At 34.5% G+C, this 24681-nt stretch overlaps 3 protein-coding genes across 8 annotated transcripts; 1 reads left to right on the top strand and 2 right to left on the bottom strand.

The window, feature by feature from the left end:
- Positions 1–1125: 1125 nt before the first annotated feature.
- Positions 1126–6384, bottom strand: LOC130801789 (serine/threonine-protein phosphatase 7 long form homolog). Of its 6 annotated transcripts, XR_009039667.1 has the most exons (5): positions 3529–6384; positions 2553–3459; positions 2379–2466; positions 1866–2303; positions 1128–1787 (listed from the first exon to the last, which is right to left on the bottom strand). XR_009039667.1 is itself a non-coding variant. In XM_057665674.1 (4 exons), the coding sequence occupies exons 1-4, from the start codon at positions 2654–2656 to the stop codon at positions 1636–1638; spliced, it is 522 nt and encodes a 173-aa protein (XP_057521657.1). In that variant the 5' UTR covers positions 2657–6384; the 3' UTR covers positions 1128–1635. The 6 variants fall into 6 exon arrangements, 2 of the variants coding, with proteins under 2 accessions (XP_057521657.1, XP_057521656.1); XR_009039664.1 differs by having other exon boundaries at positions 1126–2303; positions 2553–5596; positions 6000–6384; XR_009039666.1 differs by having other exon boundaries at positions 1128–1646; positions 2553–6384.
- Positions 6385–9027: 2643 nt separating this feature from the next.
- LOC130801788 (AT-hook motif nuclear-localized protein 8-like) lies at positions 9028–15957 on the bottom strand. Its single transcript, XM_057665672.1, has 5 exons — positions 15120–15957; positions 14977–15029; positions 11910–12035; positions 10305–10466; positions 9028–9739 (listed from the first exon to the last, which is right to left on the bottom strand). Exons 1-5 carry the CDS (start codon positions 15754–15756, stop codon positions 9470–9472), a joined length of 1248 nt encoding a protein of 415 aa, XP_057521655.1. The 5' UTR covers positions 15757–15957; the 3' UTR covers positions 9028–9469.
- A 757-nt stretch (positions 15958–16714) lies between these two features.
- LOC130801787 (AP-2 complex subunit mu) lies at positions 16715–24070 on the top strand. The gene is made up of 13 exons (XM_057665671.1): positions 16715–17259; positions 18396–18573; positions 19082–19172; positions 19449–19543; positions 19697–19786; positions 19865–19913; positions 20031–20169; positions 21571–21687; positions 21939–22029; positions 22124–22266; positions 22805–22919; positions 23431–23475; positions 23548–24070. The coding sequence occupies exons 1-13, from the start codon at positions 17177–17179 to the stop codon at positions 23626–23628; spliced, it is 1317 nt and encodes a 438-aa protein (XP_057521654.1). The 5' UTR covers positions 16715–17176; the 3' UTR covers positions 23629–24070.
- The last annotated feature ends 611 nt before the right edge of the window (positions 24071–24681 follow it).

The following is a 24681-nucleotide window of genomic DNA, read 5'->3' as shown; positions in this document are numbered from 1 at the left end:
GATATGGTATTTTTGTGTTTTTAGGTTCACTCGTTAGAGATGACCAGATGTTTTTAATCTCTATACATACATTAAATTTGTAACTTTATGTAAATAAAAGTGTAAGTAATTTAATAAAAAATACAACTTGTAGGGCTATGAAATATTTTACTGTGAGACATATTTAATACATAAATTATATACTTCAATTAATACTAATTATGAGTAACCGATATATAAAAAAGGTAAAACTAAAATTATTCATGAAATGTGATGAAAATTAAATATCAATTTATTTATGTTATTTATATTAAAATCATAAAATAAATTTTTTAAAATAAATTTAATAATTATTTGGTGCTATATATATCATTTACCTTTAATAAACCTTTTGACTTGCATTATAATGTGTGACTATATGAGAACACGGAGAATGAAAATGACAATTGAAGGTGCTTTGAATTGATTTACCAACGGCTAATAGACGCCCCACGGCTAATAGACGCCACACTTCAAGTACTACCTCGTTTTTATTTAATTGCACCAAATGACAATTTCAAACTATTCATCAATATTACTTAATTTTCATATTGTCATTAATTTATAGGTTAAAACATAGTCATGTATGATCTTGTAAGAATCGTCTCAATGTGAATTTTATTGATTTTTAATTTCTATAATTTTTCGATGTGTATAATTAGAGAGATTAACGATTGAATTAATGCATTAGGGCGTGTGAAACTGTCTTTGGGGTACAAGTAAAACAAAACAGAGGGAGTACGTTGCAACTTGAAAAAGCAATGTATTAATACGACTCTTTTCCCTAAATATTCTTAATTATAAAAGTATTTTCCAGTTTGCATGAAAGAGAAAATTATTTCCCAATATACCATCCACTTGGCATGGGCCTTTTTTTTTAAATCTGCAAAACTAAACCGCCACATGAGGTGGAAGTTTACATTACAGGGAAAAACGCCATTTCATTTAGCATTTTACCAAAGACAAATCGCCACATGAAGTAGCGGTTTTGTCTGGGTAAACCACTATTTGATGTGGCGGTTTGCTATGTGCCCTTGCAACGTTTTATTTTGTTCTTTCAATTCCAATAAATAATTAGCACAACCTGCATTAAACTAATTCAATATCATCTATTCCATGATAATCAACTAAGAACCAGCTTGATTTGTAAACATTAATTATGAAAATAATGCGGACATATATTACAATTATCGAAAGTGATACAAGAAGTTCAAGCCATATAAAGTGATATAAAGTGTCTTAAACTACAATCCCCGGCCCCTTTTGCTGTGCGCATCGGTGGATGAGGATGGTGTAGATTCGTCAACATCTTCAAAGACATTAAGAGCAGAAGCTCGTCTTTGACTAGCACGCTGATATGTAACGTTCTTATGCGGAGCGGAGGCGATGGATGTGGAGGAGTGGTCATGAAAGCTAGAGGAACAAATGGCGACATAGCAACCGAATGTTGATAGAGATCTGGAAGACCGACCTCGAGTAGATGAACGCTCGAGACCTCTTGTGGACCGACTACTTGATCCTCCAAAAGAGCTACCTCGGTGGCCCGAACCCCGAGGAGAAGAAGTGTGGAACGTCTGATCAACCTCATCAATGATGGGTGGACTCGGAATGAGGTAATCATACTCCGCCTGACACAATACATCGGTCAATGACGTGTTAATGGAGCCAAGAGTCTGAGAACATAGCCGATACCCCACATCAACGGGCAATGTAGTGGCCTCGTGCATCGTGTCATTACATTGTATAAAAACCGGTCTAATGCACTCAGCCTATATATAAACATTAAAATGTTAAAAGAATCACATAAAAGTATTACTATATTTTGTGATTGTTGAAAGAAGACGCACCAATAACGTAAATGTAGGATGGTATGTAGATGTAGTATGGTAATGTGATCTTGGCTATGCAAATGTGGTGTTCGTGAGGCGTAGTATGGAAATATGCTTGTACCAATACATGTACGCACCAGAGCTCTGACCGGTGTAGTTCGCTCCCTGAACCAATCGAGATGCTCGGTCATTCCACGCATCTACTTTCGATCTATGTCGTAAGTTGTAGTTCTTGTCCCCAATCCTCCTATCAATCGCATGTAGTGCAGTTTGGGTGTCACAGGCATCCGGAATAACCTGCTCCAAAACGAATTGACGCATTACACGATCCGGAAGATGTAATTCGACGATGTCAAAGCAAATTAGTGGACAACGCGATCTCCAAATCCCATGGCCCGATCTACATATGTCTGGCAAAGCCTCCATCTTAGCCGTTGTATAAGACTGCCATGTCATCTGTAATAGAAATCAATATACTCAGTAATATGAACAATTTATTAACAACTAATAAAAATAATAAATCATAATAACCTGGTCGTTCCTTTGTCGATCAAGTGCGTCTCGGTAGTAGGCTAGAGTATGTAGGGAATGGAACCTCGAAAGATATACGCGAAGCCAGCTACGTACAAATGAACATTGTGTTATATTTCCATGTATCATAAAGTAGTGAAATTTGAATTTGAATAGGGAATTGATTATTGCTACCTCACTGCTAAAGGATCTCTCCCACGTCGATGTTGTGAACCCAAGACCAGTTTAGAATCCTCTACGATATCGTCCTGAGCATGTTGCCCAGGGGATCGAATCATCCAAATGATAAGCTTCCCTATACGAATATGCTCCCACGACCATATCTATAACAACAACAAGCAACCTCCAATGTCCTTGGCACCCTTACGTGATGCTCGACATAAATTATGATACAGATACGCAAGGGTAGCACTTCCCCAACTATACTCGGCTACCCGCTCTAAGTCTCCTAGGAGAGGGAGATAGATCAACTGGACTGAGTCATTGCTCTTATTTGGAAACAAGATGCATCCAAACATGTACAAAATGTACGCGCGGGCATGCCTCTCGACTGTAATATCATTCGCATCGTGTTCTAGCACGCTGAAATGATCTCTGAGCCAAGTCAACTTCAACGAGGATCCAGTGATGATCTTCGTCTTCGTGGGATCTTGAGAATTTTCTGGCAAAACCCCCAACAGCTCAAGAAATAAGGCCGGCTAATGTCCCTCTCCATGACTAATCACTGCTTCTCCTTCAATCGGCAGTCCTAGTATAACTGCAACATCTTGTAACGTAGTTGTTGCCTCGCCAATCGTAAGGTGGAATGTATGAGTCTCCGGTCTCCACCTCTCCACTAATGCAGTGATAAGAGCTCGATCGAGCATCAAACCCCCACCTAACAACTTGTGAATTTAACTAAAACCAGCTAATTCCACTACCTCTAAAACTCTGTCATCCACCTGCCAATGTAACATACTCGCCTGCTAGTGCTGACGAGTTACCAACTGGGAAGCGGAGCCCTCCCACGCACCTAAGCTTCGATGGGTCGCCTAAAGCTTAAGTACTAATGGATCAAATGGGCCCGAAATCGTCATTATTACTGTTACATATATACATTATTATCAGACTCAACATAATGACAAACTAGCATACAAGTAAAAAAACATACCTAGTTGAGCTTTGACTATCCCTACGAGGACATGTTTTCTTATTATGACCTCTAAATCCACAAATGCCATATGTATTCCGAGGATGCGTCACCGGTGCATCCATTTTGTTCCTTATGCGAATTGTTCGCAGACGTCCCTTCCACGCTTAGTTGATGGATCTGGAACAACTATCGGACCATTCCAAGGAGCACAATTGAACATGTCTAGAACAGGCATAAAGGTGTTCTTGTATGTGGATACGTATTCTGTAGTACAAAACGAAGGGTCCAGAAAGCATCATATGAAATGTTACGAGCTCGACATACTGCAAGAACATGTGAGCATGGTAACTCGAACATGGTTGGTTTCTAACAAGAGCATGATGTAGCTGTGAGGTCAAACATGTAACATTTTCCACCTTTTTACTGCTATGTTCTTGAACTTCTTATGCACATTTGAAGCAAGATGTCGTTTACAAAACCGATGGAATGCATATGACTCTTCCCACCCTTTTCCAACTTTGTTCATTGCATGCAAGATTCCTTTGTGATGATCAGATATGACACATAAGCCATCCCTTTTGGTGACATATTGCCTTATACAATTTAAAAACCAACTCCATGTGTCGTCGCTTTCTCCCTCAACAATGGCAAAGGCAAGTGGGAAAAACTGAGAGCTTGCATCTATCGCCATAGCAATCATAAGTATGCATTTGTACTTTCCGTACAAATGTGTCCCATCTATGGAGATAAGGGGTCGACAGTAGGGAAAATCCTTAATTGATAGTCTGAAAACCCAAAAAATTCTCTAAAAAATAACTCTAGTAGGATCCATTATTGGTTGGACTTTCCAATGCACCAATGTTCCTCCATTAGATTGCATTAACACCTGCATGTACCTTGGAAGCTCCTCAAAAGACTTATCCCAATCCCCAAAGACTTTGGTTATAGCCTTATTTTTGGCCAACCAAGCTCTCTTGTATGTTATAATGAATCCGTATTTAGTGTTAAAAAAATTAACAATTGACTTCACCTTGAAAGCTGGATCAATTCTTATCATATCCACGATGAGATCAGCAACAAAATCAGAAGTAAGGAGGGGATGGTCATCAACTGTAATGTCCTGAGCAATCTTGTTTATGACCCTTAAATTGCACAATCTTAAATGATCTAGTGGCGGTCATGATAGCTCGCATCCTACATTCACAACCTTTCTCCTCCGCATTAGTACATTGTATAACATATTTTAAAGCCTCCGACTCAATTACACGAAAGTTCCTATTGTTAGATATTGTCCATGCTTTAACATTCTTCTTTAAGTGGTCTAACGAGTTAAACTCTTGGCCTATCTTAAAGTCACCATTTTCAGTCATGGAGTTGTCATTATTCCAGGTCATCCATTCATCAATCAATCTTTGATCAACCTCATCAATTCTAAGAAAGTCTTGAGATGGAGCACCATCTCTAATCACTGCATCAAAAGCTTCTCTTTTTTCATCATATCCTCTGGATCAGAATCAATATGCTTATCCTCCTTATCTAAAGAGTCAACTTCGTTGTTATTACGCCTACCCAAGTAAGTAGTGGAGAAAGTGTTCATTACACCACAACCAATGGCACATGAATGAGTTGGAGAAGTAAACTCATCTAAATGCTCATTAACGTAATATGGATTTGTTAACATTTCTGTGAATGTATCATGGCGTACACTAGGACCTGATTCTGGAAGTTCCATGCTACACATGGCTTCCCTCGCATTACCCAGTTTTGGAACCAATTCAACATACACCTCCATTTTCGTTCCAAGGGCTTGGGACGTCGCATAATAAAGAGCACTTATGCTTTCATCATTCCTAACCAGAACTAACACATTTTTCCCAGTCACCGGATATTTCATCTCAATTTTTAATATAAAAGAGTTGCGATCACAACCAATTACATCATAGACTTTGCTATGAAACACCTCAAAAGAAGTATTTTGACGATGGATAAACATCACTGCATTCAATCCTCCATTATACACAACATCGGATCCCGTATAACTTACTTCCCCACCCCAATACACTATAACGGGATAATGATTTATATTCTGCACACACAAACATGTTTTTCATGTGATATCACATACACTTTATTGTTGATTGTGAGTAAGGGAAGTATAAATGTGTATACAAGAATGTGTAATATTAAAGTATTACAACACTTATTAGAAGGGTCAATTCAAATATAAAACTAACAACATCATGAATATATACTAAATCTATTAAACTAACCCTACAAAGTAGTAAACTTTCATTGTAGCATTTCATCGAACACTTTATATGCATACAAAAGAAATCATAAAATTCAACTACAAATGTGTAAAATGTAAGCTTAAATCATGAAATCAAGACAATGTTACAAACAATCAATCTATTATAAGTTCAAATGACAACAATTATGAACAAAAAAATTATATTGCAAATTGAAAAAATTTAGGATTATATTCATACCTTAAATGAGGATGACAATGAACAAGTAATGAAGAAGAAGATGACAATGTAGTTGATTGATTTAGTTGAGTGAGAAGAATTGTGAATATGAAGTAATTGAGGAGTGTAGAAAAGGTATTTAAAAAAAAACAATCGAATGAGGGAGGAAGTAAAATAACAAAGCAGCAGTAGCAAGGACGTTTTGTACATGACCAAAACAGCCATCTCAAGTGGCCTGATATATTTTTTTTTTCCATATATTGCCAAATGCTATTTCATCTAACGGTTTTGTTTGAATTTCTAACTAAATCACTGTTTGATGAAGCGATTTTATTAAAAGAAAAAGGAAAATTTTTCCACCTGTTCTACGTGGACAATATTCAAGGAAAATATTTTGCCCTTTGAAGCATATTGAAATAGTATTATTTGGGAAAAGTTTCTATTAATACCGTGTGACGTGTCTATGATTAGTAGTAGTATTGTTTGTTGACTTTTTTTTTTATTTCGTTGGAAATAAATTAGAGAGATGTCCAAGAAAAAAAAAACGTTATGAAGTTTCTTAGTAAAGGACGTAATTTACATGGAACAAAATCAATACATGGTTTACTGATTTTTAACTTAGATAAAGTTGACATTCAAAAAAAAAAATATTTCCTATGTTAATTGGTGGACTAATCAAATTTCATCAGTTTGTTGATCTTATTAACAAGTTATATTTTCAGTTCTCTCAAAATCTTGTCACATATTAAAGAAATTTTCTTCAACTGTGTCAAAATTTAAATTTTTTATCTTTAATATATATTTTTGTAACTGGCTATGTCGTACCTGCGGGTCGCATATCGTGTCGTTTCAAGCTCACAAATTGGTGATATAGTGCTATGAGCCTATGAGTAGACTGTACGACGTGCGTGTGCATTCACATACTAACTAGAGGTGTTTATTCGAATAATCAGATTGATTGGGGCTAAGGTATTTTAAGTAGGTTCAAAATCGAGTCATGTGTCCACATTAGTTTTTATATAATTGTATATCCATTTTTGAGCTCGAGTCAAAGTCTAATTTTGTTACAAAGTCCGATAAATATTAAGTCGTTAAATTTGTTTTAAACACCTCTAATACCACCCCAACACACATCAATATCTTAGACTTAAGTAGTTCATTTTATAAAACCCGCAAATTAATTTTCAATTTAGTGAAACGTTCATCTTTATTCTCAAAAAAGACTTACAATTTACAAACATAGCATAAATGAAAAGATAATGTTATGTGAATTGGGTTTTTGTTTTTATTGAAGTAAGTATTATTTTTTTCAAACAAGATCAGAATATCAAATTTCATCTGACTTTTCCTTTCCTTTTTCTCTACCTATCTTATAATAAAAAGAAAGATAATGCTATGTTGAGTTAGTCATAGCGCACTAGTTGAACCAAAAATAGTGCAAAAGATGGAGGTTTGGAATGAGCCACAAGCTTAGCATTCATGTCATTATCAAAGCAAGCTCCAACCATTTTCGTCTTTAGAGGGTAATCATGCATGTCACTCGGACAATATCTTTAACGCGTTATACAACAGCCTAGCCGAAGCCGACCTCACCAGCACAAGAGAATTATCATTATCCGTACTTCTCCTTCACTAATTAATAGAAGTACTATCTAATTCTTCAAAGTTAGTCCATTTTTTAATAATATTAAAAGTTTATTTTAAACCCTAAAATCTTTAAAAATATTTAATAAAAAAATATAAATACTATATATTAAAATTCTATACGTCTAGATAATTCTAATAGAATTTTATATGAATATGTTAAAAATTCATGTATAACTATTTAAAATTTTTTTCTCCTTAAATTGAATATAATATTCTGATGTATACAAATCATTAATATTAAATTTCTTTGTTTAATCGGTTGTTATATTATTCTAAATAGAATAATTTTTAAGTAAAAAAAGTAGTAAAATAAATGGAAATAAAAAAAATCCACAAAATTAATTAAATGAATAATATATACATGTTTCTTATGTTGTTTATGAAAGTGTTTACCTAATACGAAACTTATCATCTAAATTATGCTTCTTATCTATACAAATAGGAAGTTGACATGTTCCTTTCTAATACTTAATTATTCATTATTTGGTGTGTACATTGTAATTATACTTGGATTCTAAGCTAATAATTAGGAGTGATTAGACGGTGTCAACACCAAACCCAAATCAGATTTTCTTGTTCAACTATAGGGATATTATTTTTTTTAAATGAAGAAATTATTAAGAACTACATAGGAATTGACAAACATAAATTTCCAAAATAATCTCATTTTAAAATCCACTTTCCTTTACTAATTCTATTTTTTATTAAAATCAAATAAATCACATTTTAGGGAGCATTTGTCTAAACTGGATCGGATAACCTATAAAAAACAGGTAATTTTAGCAACAAATGCCCACCACAGATCCACATCCCTCCTCTATTTCGCATTATAAGTGGATTACTTATCTTCTTGTTTGGATTGTCTAAGCCTATTTTCTAAATTCTATCACAAAACATATTATAACTATAATAAAATTCAATTATCAACCTTAGCTATTCTAAATTCGACATTATATTAATATTTAACTCAGATACTTAACTAATTCAAAACAACACATGTACAAGGAAAGAAACCATGAGACGACAAAAATTATACTTATTTAATTTGTGTCATAATTTACTTTTCATCTTCATTAACAAACGCCCCAACGACATTTTACAACTTCCGTCTCATAAGAAATGAAGTGCCTAAAAGAAAGAGTTGATATCAAAATGGGGACAATGAACATTAGGGGGGTGGCTAAGAAGGCTTGGCACATTATACTCTGGGAGTAGACAACATAATTCAATGGCATTTTGCTGCTTGAATGAATGGCAACTAACCAACAACAATGAAAAAGATGTCTAGTGTCAAGTTCTAATCTGTAAACTATGACAAGAATTGACAAATCTATGAAAACAGGTTGGTGGGGTCTACAAAATTTTAAGAAAAGCATAGAAGCAAAGAAGTACAATCAAAAACTTTCAGGAATCCCCACTTGGGAAGAACAAGTTAAACATGATTCATATGCCAATACTTCCACAACACTAATCAACCAACACTCCAATTCAAATTCAATTCGATCTCGAAACCCAGGTTACACAATCATTCCTAAAAATACAGGTTAGGAACCCCAAACGACATCCGATTGAAAAATCATTAATAAGACCGGATACTGATGACTATGTGCAAACGATGCCAATGAGGGGCGGTAAACTCAGCTTACAAACACGGGTAATAATCTCATTTACCTACACTCATACACGGGAGGAGGGGAACATGAAGGATCTTTAGAGAATTACAATTAACGGAGAAAAGATAACCCAGATACTACTCTATAATATACGTTTTTAGACTCTGCCTGTTAGAATCTAGAATCAGCCTCTGAATAGTGAATACCAAGAAGACGATCAGCTGTCTAGTTTTAAAGCATCTTTGAAGAGGAGTTAGGCCAGCCCATGGGATTGTACATTTGCATATTATGAACGGGGTGGTTAGAATTTCCGTAAGATCCCATGTTCCTATCAAGGTGGTTATCACCATTCTCTTCGGACTCTTCACTTGAAACCTCTTCGGAGGGAGGACTTTCAGCAGGTGGTAGTGCGGGAGAACCAAAGTTCAAGACGTGAGACTGGGGTACTGAGGGCATGTACTTTGTCTTCTTCCCATTTGCAATAAAGCTACCCACAATAATCTGACAGCAACTTCAGTGTTAGGATGCAAGAAACAAAACGAACCCAATATAGGAAAATTGCCTGAGAAAGACTTCTACGAAAATGCACAAAAGTACCGAGTGAAGCACACAAAAAACATTATCTTTGGTTTTTTCCCAAGGACTTCTCGAACTTTCTCAAACTCATGATTTCAGTATAACTTCTTTATGGGTTAGCACTCTCAATTGACAACCTACTTGCTCATTTCAATTCTCAAGAATAACAATTCTCAGTTTACAACCTAGACGTAGTTAGGGGCTGGATGTACACAATGTCAAGTTCTCAAGAATAACTATATTTCCATAATTTACCCCTGGCATAGCATCACGGTGATAATTTCCCAAGTTAAACTAGAAAAAATGTTGCTTCTACATAAGGAAACACCTCTCCCCTCAGAAGAAGAAAATTGAGATAAATCTGATGTGTAGTATATTCCTCTACGAGGTAAGAAGCCAAAATAGAATGACATATTCAGGAAAATAGGAAGGAAACCATCAGCCAAAGGGCAAAAAGTACAACTGAGGACTAAAAAACAAGGGTATATACCTGAACAGGGCTTGCAGCCACCAGGGTCCCAGCTACACCACCACCCAATACACGGCCATCTGCTCCAGCCAGGGAAACACTCAAGTCACCTGTGTGGACTTGGCCACCAGTATTTTCTAAATACAGGAACGAGCCTGATAGAGAAATAATCTGATATCGTCCCTGCAACAAAGGTATCACAAACTCCACCAATAAGAAAAAAATAGACCAACTAGCAGCATGTAGAATGAACTTGACCCTTGCATGCTCATATACACAGTAAACGGTCTCAAGGGATGAGGATTTAGGAATATTAAAAAAATAGAACAGGGCTGGATAAAAAGTAAGAAGATTGAATGCTGTAAAACAAGTATAAACTTGCAGTTATGTCAAAAACAATCAACAAAGATACTGAGAATCCAAAACGCAAGTCCCAGAATTTCAAAAAAAAAGAAAAGGAAAAATAACCCAGGTCCCAGACAGAAAATAAGCATGAAGATCATAAAGCAGGTTACGGATGTCTATTATTGGCTGAGTATCCGTCTCAATGCTCACGATCTCTTCCAAACATAACAGGAGACCAAAATACCTTAAATTATCGTAAAATTATTTTAAATCATAATAAATCAGCAATAACCAGTAGTTCAACTACCAAGAGTCCAAACTCCATTCACACAAGTTAACTGGTTGTTTGATCTCAACGATACAAATATAGGTTGGAGTTGGACTTCCAACTAGTTTACATGCAAGAAAAACACTGCCAAATGATCTGTACATTGCAACTGTTATAAATTTCTAATATCTTCAATCAAAAATATTCTCCACATATGTACAAGCTTCAAAGATACCAAATTCCTAATATGCATGAAGAAGTGCTTCGATCAATAAGCTAGTTTAGTTCAAAAACGAAAAGATTACTACTCAAATTGGATATTAAAATTAGTCACAACAATTTAAAAGGCTTAATCCTAAAAAAAATGGGGTTGGCATTTATGTTCCATCATGTAACTGCAAACATTAGAAGAAACAAGTCCATGTAAAAAGGACAACATATTGATATTTAATATGATACCCTTCAAAATGGTTTACAATCCATTCAAAGAACATCCTGATAACCGTGCATATCTCAAAAGACAGAAAAACGGAAACATAGAGGTTGTGTACCTTGTTAGCCCACACTCATCATCCAAAGAAAGACAAAAAAAAAACTAACGAACGCCCCACTATGATAGTGACACAATTCGAACTAAAACAAAGTCGGCATATCTTATTGACCAAATTTTCACTTATCATTTCCAACAAAATCAAATTTGATGACAGTTCAAACTTTCAAATTCAACACAATTCTACGAAAACCTAGACCAAAAAATTTATCTCTTCAACCTCAAAGTTGTATGGCACTAACCTTATAATTGTGTGAAATAGAAATTACAAGCTAAATTTGGATAAACTCCTGTGATATGTGGGAAAGAAAGGTGGAGAGAAAAACTAAGGTCAACTCAAACTAATGCTTGGGCATATGATGACTCCATCTTGCAGTCAAATACCAGGAGAAAAAGAAGGAATTTGTAGTGAAGTCTTTATATTACTGATAAGCTAATAATATCTGATAAAGTAAGAACGCACCTCATAGTTCACAACACCTCCTGCAGGTTGCCGAAGACTCACATTGCAGATGGAACCATTTGCAGAAAGAACGCAGACTGTACGTGGTCCCTGCTTAGAAAATGCAACAATCTTTGATGCAAGGTCCTGCAAGCAGAGCACAAAATACCAATATAATAAGAAAAAGAAATACAAGTTTAAAGGAGAATTTCTAGTTCATACAAAATGTTCATCTCAAATCGAACATATTGACAATTTAGTCATTTACTGCTGTTCAATACATCCTGAATCTTAATGATACATGATTTAATATCATGATTTCAGTTTACTAACTTAAGTTGTTCTCTATGGAAAGTTGTCAATTCTCAATGGCAGAGACGGATCTTCTATGAGGTCCAAAAGGACCTGACCCTTTGAAAATTTTCGGTTGTTTATAACACCAAAATATTGTCCAATGTGCACAATAAAATGACATGGTTTAGTGGTTAAGAATATAGTTTTCTATAAGACGTGATTTATTAAGACGTTGAGTTATCCCCCCGAAATTTTTTAGGAAATTTGTATAAATTGATCTCCAGTATGACTCGTTCTCTCAAAATAATCCCTAATATAGATTAACTCGACATATTTCATTACTATTGGAATAACTTTTTCTTAATGATCCGAAGTTTTATTCTTCTTCTCAAAATACTCCAAATTTTTTAGTAAAAAGCATACTTTGGATTATTATGAGAAAGTTACTCCAAGTCTCCAACAGTGTGGATTGTTTTGAATTAATCAATAATTGGATGTAGGACTCAGGCATAAGCCTATGTGCTTCATTTTAGCCCATCATCACCAAATTCTACAAGTAGAGTTGCATCAACAAAAAGGAACTCCTATGGAATAAAAACTCTGAGCATCTTTGGCATATATGTAACCAAATCACAATAGACAAAGTGTCAAGAGCCTTTTACTATTATTAATTATTAATATCCATTAATTTTTTAAACTCGACATCAAAAAGACTAACCAATTTTCATATCAGCTTAGGGACAGATTTAAGGACTTCTCACATTGATAATATTGCATTATGATTTATGATTTACAGGTTTACAGCTTCTAACCTTTTATTACATGAAACAACTAGAAAACCTATACCATATAAAGATCCTTAGGGGAACAACACATTCCATATAGGGATAATAATAGAGAATTCAATTAACAACAAAATCATAAAAGGAAAAGGCACGTTATTAAAAATTTAATGGCAACAAACAACAACATTAGTTCAGACAATGGTATTTATGTCCTTTAGTTTCATGACCACATCAGAAGGATGACATACTACAACAAAGGTGAATAACCCATTCGGCATAATTGAGCTCGTCTCTAAGCCAACACTTCAAGCATTCAACCTTCTAAAAACGGTACAGTAGTCATTTTCATATATAATACATCATTTTTGCAAGTTAATAAACAACTTCTGATTTCAGCCTAATAACATATACTAAAAAATATGCCTTTAACATGTTCTTAAAGGTTGTCATTTTTACCCGGAGAAAAATCTGTCTCGTCTGGACTCTTGAGTTTCCTATTGAAATTTTCTTCTCTTTTTATTTTTATCAAATTAATGACATGCCCAATCCAACAGCGGCACTTGTTTTACATTCATCATTAACAAGGGACTTGGTACATGGAGTTACAGACATGGTCACAACTTCTATAACAAAACGAAAACTATTGAGTACATAATAACATAAATTTAAACTTATCTCGACACCTCAAGAAAGGTCCCCCTTTAACAACATAAGGCCCAATCAATACAAGTCTAAGTTCATCACTTTAATTAACTATTGAACATAATCCATCAAGAAAAATAATAAACCAACACACATAATGTGGCTACGCTATGCAGCATTGGCAAGTTTGTGTAGTATATTCACATGTCGTCTTGTTCATTAAGATACACTATTAAAGGACTGGAATTCAAAAATAAACACTCCAAACATAGATCTTCCAAATATACTTAGGCCAAATGTTCTCGGAAATTACCACCTGCAACCCTTTCCCCTCCCAATAAATCGAGTAATTCCAAATATGCTTCCCGCATATTGTTTAGCCCAAATGCTCCCATGAATTGCCACCTGAAACCTTTTCCCCTCCCAATAAGTCGAGTGATTGCTAGAAAATGTACATCATCTCTGCAGTCCTCATACAATGAAGATTAAAAAACCATTCCTATGCCTAAAAGAAGAAATTGCTAGGTAAATTGCACACACTTCGTTAAAATTCCATTCCCTAAACACAAATGAGGGATTTCCATTATACATAAGCAATTGAAACCAATATAAAATCAGATACCATGTTATAATTAAGGTGTCTTGGTCCTTAATTACATCCCCTGATAAGCTAAGCAAAGAAGAGTATTAATAAGGGGTAAATTTGGAATTGGCAATGTTGGATTTAAAAACAAAAACTGAGTTTTGAGGCAGAAGATAAAGTCGACTCCTTTGGCCAAGAAAAAGCCGACACAGCTTAAGGTGCTCAAGTGTTTTAATTCATCTTTTCTTTATTGTTCTGTTTTAGGTTGTTATGCTTGTAATTATTTAAGGCCTTTGTATTATAAATAGGTTTAATTACATAGATTAGGATGACATCAGTTTTCATACCCTCATTCTCTCTCTAGATTGCTTAGGATATTCTCTCTCTCTCTAAAATATTTTTTCCCATTTGTGTCCTTCCTTCATTGTAGCACCTTCAAGCTCCTTTGGAGTTTCTAGACTAGCCATGGACATAGCCCAATTAAGGGTGAAGCACATTAAATCGTTGTGTACTTTTTTGATTGATCTTTACTGCTTTGAATTGTTGAAACTTGATTAGTATTGTTTCTGTTTATGGATCACAAGTGTTCAACAGTTCAAGCAAATCTTTTAGCACTAATCATTGATCATAGATAGTGTAGGGCTCAATTTCATCATATCATGAACATGAATAACATTATTAGTAACGCATCTAAAAGATCATCAAAAAATTCAGATCATGATAAATCAATTGAATAAGTACATCACCCAAAAATTACCATTCATTTATGAAGTGTCACACATACCTCCCCAGCGTTCGCCAAGATAACGTGCGGCGTAAAACCAACCCCACAGTTACCTGCCCATAAAACAAATCAAACATATTATACAAATTACAAACACAAACCAACAACCACAACCAACCAAACTTCATTCAAAACCAACTCACCTAATGCATCCAATTGCTTCTTACTTGAACCGGCTGGCCGCCCGCGATGCTTTTTGGAGACATTCTCCGAAGACGGAGCCGTCCCACCAGAGTCCGCCTGTCCCCCACCAATTCCAGGAGAAATAGGAGTAGGAGCTAACCCTAAAGCAATGTTATTCCCACCCGCATCAGGAGAATACTTCCTTGGTCTACCCCTTTTCTTTTTGTGTGAAGACGAAGAAGAATTAGGGTCAATAACAAACCCAGATGTAGGCCCTCTTAACCCATCACCAGAATAAGGAGTGTTTTCAACCCCGGAAGTTATAGGACTCTTTGAAGATTGATTTGGATGGGTAGGTGTAACAACTTGTGAAGCAAATGGGAAACGATTGTTCTGAAGTGAAGATGAATTGGGAGTTGCAATCATTTGTAAAGGAGGTGGAGTAGGGTTTGATGACGGAGGAGAGTTATGCATCATTTGATGATGTTGATGCTGATGTTGATGCTGATGCTGATGCTGATGCTGATGATGGTGTTGTTGATGGTGTTGATGATGTTGCATCATCATCCCATGTGGTGGTTGTTGATGATGGTGCTGATGATGTGGTGGTGGTGGTTGGTGGTGGTGGTGGTGGGATGGTGGTGGTCTAGACTCCATCAATGGAAGCTTTCAAACAACAGACTCTTGAAAGAATCAAAGGAAAAAAGGCTGGATTTTTCAAGATAGTCTAGTGAAGTGAAGAAAAATGGAGGAAAAACCAAGAAAGAATGGGAAATGGAGGAGCTAGATATATGGAAATGGGAAATGCAAAGTATAGTGAGAGTATATAGTGAAAAAGGGGTTTTGGATATTTAGGGTTTTATATTTTGCTTTCTCTTTTTCATTTTTTTATTTTTTTGATATTTTATTTGAGCTTGTCTTTTGCTTTTTTCTTTCTCACTTTCCCATTGTCTTTTTTGCTCTTTTTTTGATTGGTGTCCCACTTAATTGATTTTTACTATGGTTGGAGTGAATAGTGATCGGTGAATACTCATCTTCCAATGGAATTGGTCATAAATTACGGTGGGTATGGTATGAGGTTAGGATTTATTAACCTTAATTAAATTAAATTTGAATTTTTAATTTTGAAGTTTGAATTTTTATTCATACTTTTAAGACTCAGATTTAACTTATAAATTTTATTGCATTTATTTTTTAAGAACTTAAATATTAAAAACTTATTATATTATTTTTCATTTTGTATAAAGTATTAGAACGTTTCTTATTAATTGAAAATCTTTTCTTAAGTAATAGACCATATTTAGAAAAACTTTGAAAATTATCCCTATTTTAAACTTTCAAAAGTGAACCACATAAGGACCCCTTCTGTGATCATCTATTCTATGTCTATTTGACGCTTTAACCTACATAACTCTCATAAATCATAATATCATCAAATTTATCAATATGTAACAATTTACTTCGAACTTAAAACAATTAAAACAATTGTTCACTGCTCATTCACGTCTAACCTGATATAAAAAAGTAGTAACTAAGACATACAAGCATGTTCTTAAAGTATATGAAAAAGTAGTAACTAAGGTATATAAGCATGTTCTTTATGGTAATGATCAGAGTTAGCCCACATAGCTTTGAATTCCATTGTATCATGAAAACAATTTTTGACACTTAAATCAACTACTAGAAGTCTTAAATTTGTAGTACTAGTATTAGTGTATTACCTACCCCCGTCTTCTTGTGACTTCGTGGACTATGCTAAACATTTTCCATGAATTTCCTATCTTACCCTTTTAGGCTCGTTAGACGACCATTCTTCTTCATCTTTGAATTTCTGACCATGTTAGTACCTTCCAAAATTCTGGTCTTCAATCCGTAAGCTCAATTAATTGTTTAATGCCATTAAGTTTATGCGAAATGCAAATTAATTTCACAATTTTGATTCCATAATTGCATCGTATAATAGCTAAGACGATTCAAAACCCTAGATCTCAGCAAAACTTTTTTAATCAGTTGCAAATTTCAGTTTATTTTTTAGGTTTGAATTTCTTTAGAGGAATTTAGATCCACTGGCTCAAACATGCCGGTGGCAGCTTCTGCGATTTATTTCCTGAATCTTCGTGGAGATGTTCTTATCAATCGCCTCTATCGCGATGATGTCGGGTACCTTTTTCTATCTTTTCTTCGAAATTTGAGTTTATTGGCGATAATTGAAGTTGATTCGACTTAAATGTGAATCTTTTAAAGTTAGTTGGTTGATTAGCTTGATTGTTAACTGAAGCTCTGGAAAAGTTATTGTTTTGTGATTAGTTGTTGCTGGTTATGGTGCTGATCTAGTTGGTATTGAGCGGAAATTATGTGATTTATTGGTCGAAGTTGAATTTTGCTACAGTTTTCTGTGAATGATTACTATAAAGAATGCGAGAGTGAAAGGTAGTGGATGTAAATATTTTCCTTGACTTGTTTGTTAATGAAGGGTGAATTGCATATTGTAATGTGATACTGTTTGCAATATTGAATTAGAGTTGATCATTAAGTTGGGATTTTTTTTAAGTGCACTAATACCTAATTTATTTTGTGAGCCGTAACTAACAACTTTTAGGCTTTTTGGGTTATCTTTTGGCTAAATGTGAACTCATACAATCTATTACACAACAGCGGTTCAGTGAGGTATTTGTTGCTCAATAGCTAGCCAATGGGTCTAAAAATTTCAAGTGGTAAAAGTTCCTTCGTGATCTTTGCAATAAGAGCTGTTGTTGCAGTGTGCTGGTTGAGATTTGAACGATTGAAATTAACGTGATTTTGAGAAATTCTAATTTTTCGAATTAGCGGTCTTATATTGAATTAGAACTACAGGCTAGAGTTTGCATCACGTTGTTTACTTCTCTCCTCAATGCGGGTTTTTCGAATGATATTGTGCAAGTGTTTTGTGTTTGTTATGTCAAGAGTAGAAATAAATGAGTAGTAGCTTAGGGTATGCCCTGGATTGGAGGAATTGAAAGACTGTAATATTGATTGAGGGAGACTTATTATCTAACTATAATTTAACACCCCTAGCTTAGTGTCACACTCATGGGGATGGAGGGAGTACATGGTGGCCATTACTTCTCTGTGAGTTGATCTTAGTCTCACTAGCACCCCTTCTATGATCTCCGGGTATGTTATGATCAGACTAGAGGGATTGGAAATAAAGAAACGTTATTTATTGATCTTTGCCTTCATTTATATCTTTGTATGCCGAATGACTATCTCCCAATAGATACTGCAAAAGAAATGATTTTTTATATGATTGTCAATAGGGGCAACATGGTTGATGCGTTTCGAATGCATATTATGCAAACAAAGGAACTTGGTACTTGTCCAGTGAGGCAGATAGGAGGCTGCTCTTTTCTTTATATGAGAATTAGTAATGTGTACATTGTAATTGTTGTGAGCAGCAATGCTAATGTGGCTTGTGCTTTCAAATTTGTTGTTGAGGTAATTCGTTCTTTTTTATTTAGAGCGTACCAATCCATATGTTTCATCTTCCACAAGATGCTATCTTAATATATATATATATATATATATATATATATATATATATATATATATATATATATATATATATATATATATATATATATTTATATACATATACATATATATATATATATATATATACATATACATACATATATATACATATACATACATATATATATATATATATATATATATACATATATATATATATATATATATATACATATATATATATATATATATATACATATATATATATATATATATATATATATATATATATATATGTATATATATATATATGTATATATATGTATATATATATATGTATATGTATATATATATATATATATATATATATATATATTTCAGTTTGTGGATGAGGAATACAAGATGAACAATTTTTGGCTTAATACATTATTCAGTGAAAATTACCTAAATATGATATTACAACTCGCTGCAGGCTGTGAATCTTTTCAAATCTTACTTTGGTGGGCAGTTTGATGAAGATGCTATTCGAAATAATTTTGTCCTGATATATGAATTGTTAGATGGTATGTAATGCATCTCGTAGAATCTTTTTTATGCTTTGTTTTGATTCATTCTTCACGCCCAATCGCATCTAAATCATGTAACAATATCTTGCAGTATTACTTTTACTTTCAAAAATAATAATAGGATAAGTGATTAGACTTAAATGTTAGACAAAAAACACATGTAAGTTGCAGAATAAAGGCACATGGTCTACCTATGTACTATGGTGTTTCTATCCGCAATGCTTGTATTCTTACTAGCCATCTTATTATACACTGATTATTTCTAAATTGCAGAAATTATGGATTTTGGATACCCACAAAATCTCTCACCTGAAATTTTGAAACTTTACATTACTCAAGAGGGTGTACGTTCACCATTTTCATCGAAGGTATGGATTTTATCATCTTCATAATATTATCGAACAACTATTTTTATATTTTGCATTTGAGATGTATGGATTAGTATACGTATGCTGTTAGAGTGTAGCTAATTGGCAATATTCTTACTTGTTTTTTGTTTTGTGCTTGGGTCATGGTTTCAGCCTACCGATAAACCAGTGCCGAATGCAACGCTGCAAGTGACTGGTGCCGTTGGCTGGCGTAGAGAAGGTCTAGTTTATAAGAAGAATGAGGTGGCGTATCATTGTGTCTTCATTGTGTCAGATGCAATATGTATTGTCCCTTTTGTTAACTATAACCTGTTTATGCAGGTCTTCTTAGATATTGTGGAAAGTGTCAATCTTCTTATGTCTTCGAAAGGTGGTTGAGGATGTCAAATTCCTTTTTTAAGTGATCAATTTATTGCTGTTTTGGGGAGGGGTATTGGATGTTACTCTTTGCTAACTCAGATTTCGTATTCCTTATTGAGCTTTGCAGGTAGTGTCCTGCGTTGTGATGTTACTGGAAAGATTCTTATGAAGTGCTTTCTGTCTGGAATGCCTGATTTGAAGCTCGGATTGAATGATAAAATTGGTTTGGAGAAAGAGTCACAGTTGAAAGCACGTCCAGCAAAAAGGTATCTTTATAAAATCTTCTTTCCCAGCATTCATTTGCCTGATTCTTAGACTTTAGTTTATTCTTTATAAAAGTTTGCTTCAAACTCTGCTGTCTTTGCTTGCACTGTTTTGTCTATTGTATTGCAATTCTGTTATCATGTTAATGATCAAAGTATCTGGGCTATTGTTTGTTTTCTCATGCAGTATGGGAATGTTGAACATTGATGAATGTTCAATTACGTGAAGCTTTGTTGTAATCATTCTATGTGCAGTCGGATTGCTCTTCCCTTGAGAGGAAGTATCTTTGTTTTATTATTATTATAGTCCAGTTGCTACTTGAAGCCTAAAGTGATGTAGATTATATCTGTATTTTTCATGTAATTCAGTGTCACTACAATGTCTAAATTTCTCTTGATAATTTAGTTTCTTTCTGCTTTTTGGAATACCATTGATGTTTGCTTAGAATTTGTAAAGCACCAAGGTTTATTAATGATGTTAGATTGCAATAGGTCTTGAGGAGTATGACTTGTTAAAGATCTATACAATGTTCCACCACTTAGTTCAGCATAGCAAAGCACAGCCATCATACTACCAAATACTTAATGTATCACCCGCAAAGCCACCCTCTTTTAGAAAGACTTGATGAGAAATTTTATAAATTAAAGCTTAAGGTCCTAGAATTGCAGTTCTATAAAATTCAAATCTAAGCAATTTTCATGTAATCAAACCCCCCCCCCCCCCCCCCCCCCCCCCCCCCCCTTCTTTTTTTTAATTTTTTTTTTTATGGTGCAATGATGTAACTCAATTAATGCAGACTGGAAAGGTTGCATCTCAAGAAGATCTAACTACATTCATACTTTCTCATAAGCTGCTAGCTAATGTAAAAAATAATATGCTGCCACTTGACTCCTAAGGAATTGTGTTCCTTTAGGCCATGTGCTCTCAGAATTCCATGTGTAACAGCATATCTCTTTTAATACTGTTCCTTCAAGCTATATATGAAGTGTTCCTTTGCACGTTATACTTGGCTTTTGTGTTAGCTCTGGATCCTGGAAGTACTTGTTGCCTTTCGATATCCTGGTTGATGATCGTATAACACATCTTGCCCTTTTGGTTTATTAATTAGGTCCTTTTTGAGGTGTAAAACCACATATATTGCCAAGAGAGAATATTAACAATTGTGTATCAGCCAAGTACCCTGAAGGCCTAATTTCTTTGTAGATATAGCAGAATGACTGGTATTCATGTATGTGGTACGTTGAGGACCCGTATAGCTCTCTTTGCATGAAAGTCTTTGTGTATCTTCAGACTTAAGAGGCTGTATTTATAATACAAATTTTGCTTGTTAGCTGTTAAATGACAAGGCTTTTATTGATTTATATGGTTGGGCTCATATAGTTTGTTGTGCTCCCCTTTCTCAGTGGAAAGACGATTGAGTTGGATGATGTAACATTCCACCAATGTGTGAATTTGACAAGATTCAACTCAGAGAAGACTGTCAGTTTTGTCCCTCCAGATGGTGAATTTGAATTAATGAAGTAAGTTGACAACTCATTGTATAAGTGAATTTTTGTTGTATGAAATGTCATGTGAAGTATATGTTTGCAATCTACTTCCATTTCAAAACAGGTTGTGTTTGTATTGTAGAATCTAGTGTCTGCCAGGTTGAAGTTGTTAGTATTGTGTTTGGTTAATTATATTCTCTTGTCTAATTTCTTTTGCTCCTTGTACTTCAGTTCAGATGTTGTATTGAACTAAATTTTTATTTCCTCTGCTTTTGATGCTTCAGATATCGTATTACTGAGGGTGTTAATCTCCCCTTCCGGGTATTGCCTACTATCAAGGAATTGGGTAGGACACGTATGGAAGTGAATGTTAAGGTTCGTACCGCTTCTCTAGTTTAGCCAAACTTCAGTTCACTGTTTTATGTTCTCTTGTGAGTTGTGACAATTAATCATCTATTCTAATCTTCAGATCAAGAGTGTCTTTGGTGCAAAAATGTTTGCTCTTGGAGTGGTGATTAAAATCCCAGTTCCCAAACAAACAGCAAAAACAAACTTCCAAGTGACGTCCGGTAAAGCAAAGTATAATCCATCTATAGATAGCTTGGTCTGGAAGTGAGTTTTTTTTTCCTTCTTTGTTTTTCCCCGTTCGTCCTTTCAATTTATGTTCCCTGTCGATTATTGCTCAGCATCCTGGCTTGTGTACTTGTTCACATTATTTGTGAATGTGCTGTTGTGTTGAATACCATTGTGTTTTTTGGTAAGCCCTTTTGAGGATCCTATCTGTCATGGAAGTGACCTTGGATCCTGAGATCTGATCAATTGCTGAAAATGGTATTTCAGTCAGTATACTATGCACATTATAAATGTTCTCTTCACTGTAAACTGAGTTCTCTTTATGATGTAAACTGTAAGGAATCATATTGTTGCTACTGAATTTTTTAATTGGATGACCTAGTTTGGGTGCAAAGAACCATATCGATTTTTTTTTGTGTAACTTGTGAGACTATCATTATTAGTAAGCTTTTCAACATTGTAAACCTGTCTAGTTGAACCTGTTATGTTTTACCTTCACTTGTACTTAAATAAACTTATGTTATTTGTTTTAGCTGCGGACTGCAGTGTAACTTATTGATATGCAATATGTATACAGGATAAGAAAATTTCCAGGACAGACCGAATCGACGTTAAGTGCTGAGGTGGAGTTGATTTCTACCATGGGAGAGAAGAAATCCTCGACAAGGCCCCCAATTCAAATGGAATTCCAGGTATCTATTCTTCTATGATGTCCTATTCAGGTCCTGTTCAGACATCTCTATGATGATGGTGTTTAGTTCGTAAAGGAAATTTGAGGGAATAGTTTAGAGAAAATGCCATAATTACATTGTGTTTATGTCTAGTGAGGGTTGCCAACCATTAGGGTTAATTCATTTTGCTATTTATTCTTTTTGAACATCCTGTCTCTGAGGGGACTCAGGTAACAAAAACATGTGGAGCAATCCTTGAAAGTTCCATCATTTCATTATTTAATATGTCATCAACTCATCGTTCACAATGTTACCACCTTACAATAATTCTGAGTTAGTGGTAAAATAATGGTTGGATTAGTGATAAAATTATTATTTTAATAACCAAGAGGTCACAAGTTCAAATCTTTGCTCCCTCTTATTTTTAAACCCAAATTTGAAGTCCAAAATCTAAATCTTTGCCCCCCTTCAACTTTTGACCTAAGTTCTGCCCCTGTTGCCACACAATTTGATCGTGATTTTGCATTGTCAGGTTCCAATGTTCACAGCATCAGGGTTACGTGTTCGTTTCCTCAAGGTATATTTCTTTGTTTGTGTTATTCAGCTCTATTGCCAATGATATCCTAACTTATCTTTCTATACACTCCAGGTCTGGGAGAAAAGTGGCTATAACACCGTTGAATGGGTTCGTTACATTACAAAGGCTGGTTCCTACGAAGTCAGGTGTTAAACAGACAATTAAGGAGGCAGCTTTTTTCTTCGAGGACATTGTAGAGATTTTCTGGAGCTGCTGATGTCTCACATTTATTGTGGCATTGGTTGCAGTTGCTATCAAGTCCAAATTAACCCTCTTCCAGCTAATTTTCTGCTTGTTGCTCTCGGAAATGCTAATTTCTTTCCTTCGCCTCATCTCCAAATGTTTCGACCCCCTTGTATTTTTGTTTATTCAATATTTGATAGTATAGCATATGTTGATATGATATTTACATTTACAGTGAGAAGAAATGTCTTGTGGAAAAAAATTGCATTCAGAATTATGCTAACAGAAGTGCAGAGTTTTGAAATTTACACCTTTTATTGTGAAGTCCTCTCAATGGGGATCTTGATTTGTTGAATTTGATCCTTGTAATATTCAGAATTTTGGTAGCAAATACTTTTGTGTTTGTGCTGTATTGTTCATTTTGTGTGACAATATTGAATAAGTCATCTTTGCAAGTTTATTGGACATGATTGACAAAAATATAAGGAAGCCATGCGAGGGAGCTCGATTTTTCATAGTTCTCCCATAATAATGATGAATGAATTGTTCAAAATTACTAAGATGTTTCGATTAAAGACAATTTTAGTTAGAATTAAGACTTTGACATTGTTTTTTTGTTGCTTTGATTTATGGTGCCCTTTAAATTTTTTATAGCTTATACAGGAGATTAATGTCTTAATATTTTTTAGATATCTACTTCTCTACACTATGTAAGATAAGAATTTAGGAGGGAATTCATGGAAGGGAAGGGGAAGGAGTACGAGAAGCGTCTCTAATTTGTTTGGAAGGGAAAGGATATGAGATGAAAATACATGTTGATATCCTTTCAAATGCTTCTAAAATCTCTTTAAATTCATTCTTTAAAGTTGGTATCCAAACAAAGAAAATGATTTCTTCCTTTCTTTTTTTCTCAAATTTTTTCAATAATGTAAATGCTTCATAACACAAAAACATTGGAACAATGTTGTAATTCTTGTGAATACATAATACTTACAAATTCATATGATGCCTCAGAGATTTCAT

The sequence above is a fragment of the Amaranthus tricolor genome, chromosome 15 (genome assembly GCF_026212465.1).
Source record: "Amaranthus tricolor cultivar Red isolate AtriRed21 chromosome 15, ASM2621246v1, whole genome shotgun sequence".
Lineage (NCBI taxonomy): Eukaryota > Viridiplantae > Streptophyta > Magnoliopsida > Caryophyllales > Amaranthaceae > Amaranthus > Amaranthus tricolor.
Note: the sequence above shows the minus strand (reverse complement) of the source record. Positions and strands in the feature narration are given on the sequence as shown.

What these genes read in the sequence shown, in the direction of transcription:
- LOC130801788 (XM_057665672.1), bottom strand. Translation starts at nt 15,756, where the DNA reads ATGGAGTCTAGACCACCACCATCCCACCACCACCACCACCAACCACCA. An exon ending in GAAGCAATTGGATGCATTAG is followed by an intron (nt 15,030 to 15,119) that starts GTGAGTTGGTTT and finishes TTTTATGGGCAG; the next exon opens with GTAACTGTGGGGTTGGTTTT. An exon ending in GAGGTGTTGTGAACTATGAG is followed by an intron (nt 10,467 to 11,909) that starts GTGCGTTCTTAC and finishes CCTTTGTTGCAG; the next exon opens with GGACGATATCAGATTATTTC.
- LOC130801787 (XM_057665671.1), top strand. Translation starts at nt 17,177, where the DNA reads ATGCCGGTGGCAGCTTCTGCGATTTATTTCCTGAATCTTCGTGGAGAT. An exon ending in GATATATGAATTGTTAGATG is followed by an intron (nt 19,173 to 19,448) that starts GTATGTAATGCA and finishes TCTAAATTGCAG; the next exon opens with AAATTATGGATTTTGGATAC. An exon ending in AAAGCACGTCCAGCAAAAAG is followed by an intron (nt 20,170 to 21,570) that starts GTATCTTTATAA and finishes CCCCTTTCTCAG; the next exon opens with TGGAAAGACGATTGAGTTGG.
- LOC130801789 (XM_057665673.1), bottom strand. Translation starts at nt 2,656, where the DNA reads ATGATTCGATCCCCTGGGCAACATGCTCAGGACGATATCGTAGAGGAT. An exon ending in AGAGATCCTTTAGCAGTGAG is followed by an intron (nt 2,467 to 2,552) that starts GTAGCAATAATC and finishes ATTTGTACGTAG; the next exon opens with CTGGCTTCGCGTATATCTTT. An exon ending in ATCGACAAAGGAACGACCAG is followed by an intron (nt 2,304 to 2,378) that starts GTTATTATGATT and finishes TTTCTATTACAG; the next exon opens with ATGACATGGCAGTCTTATAC.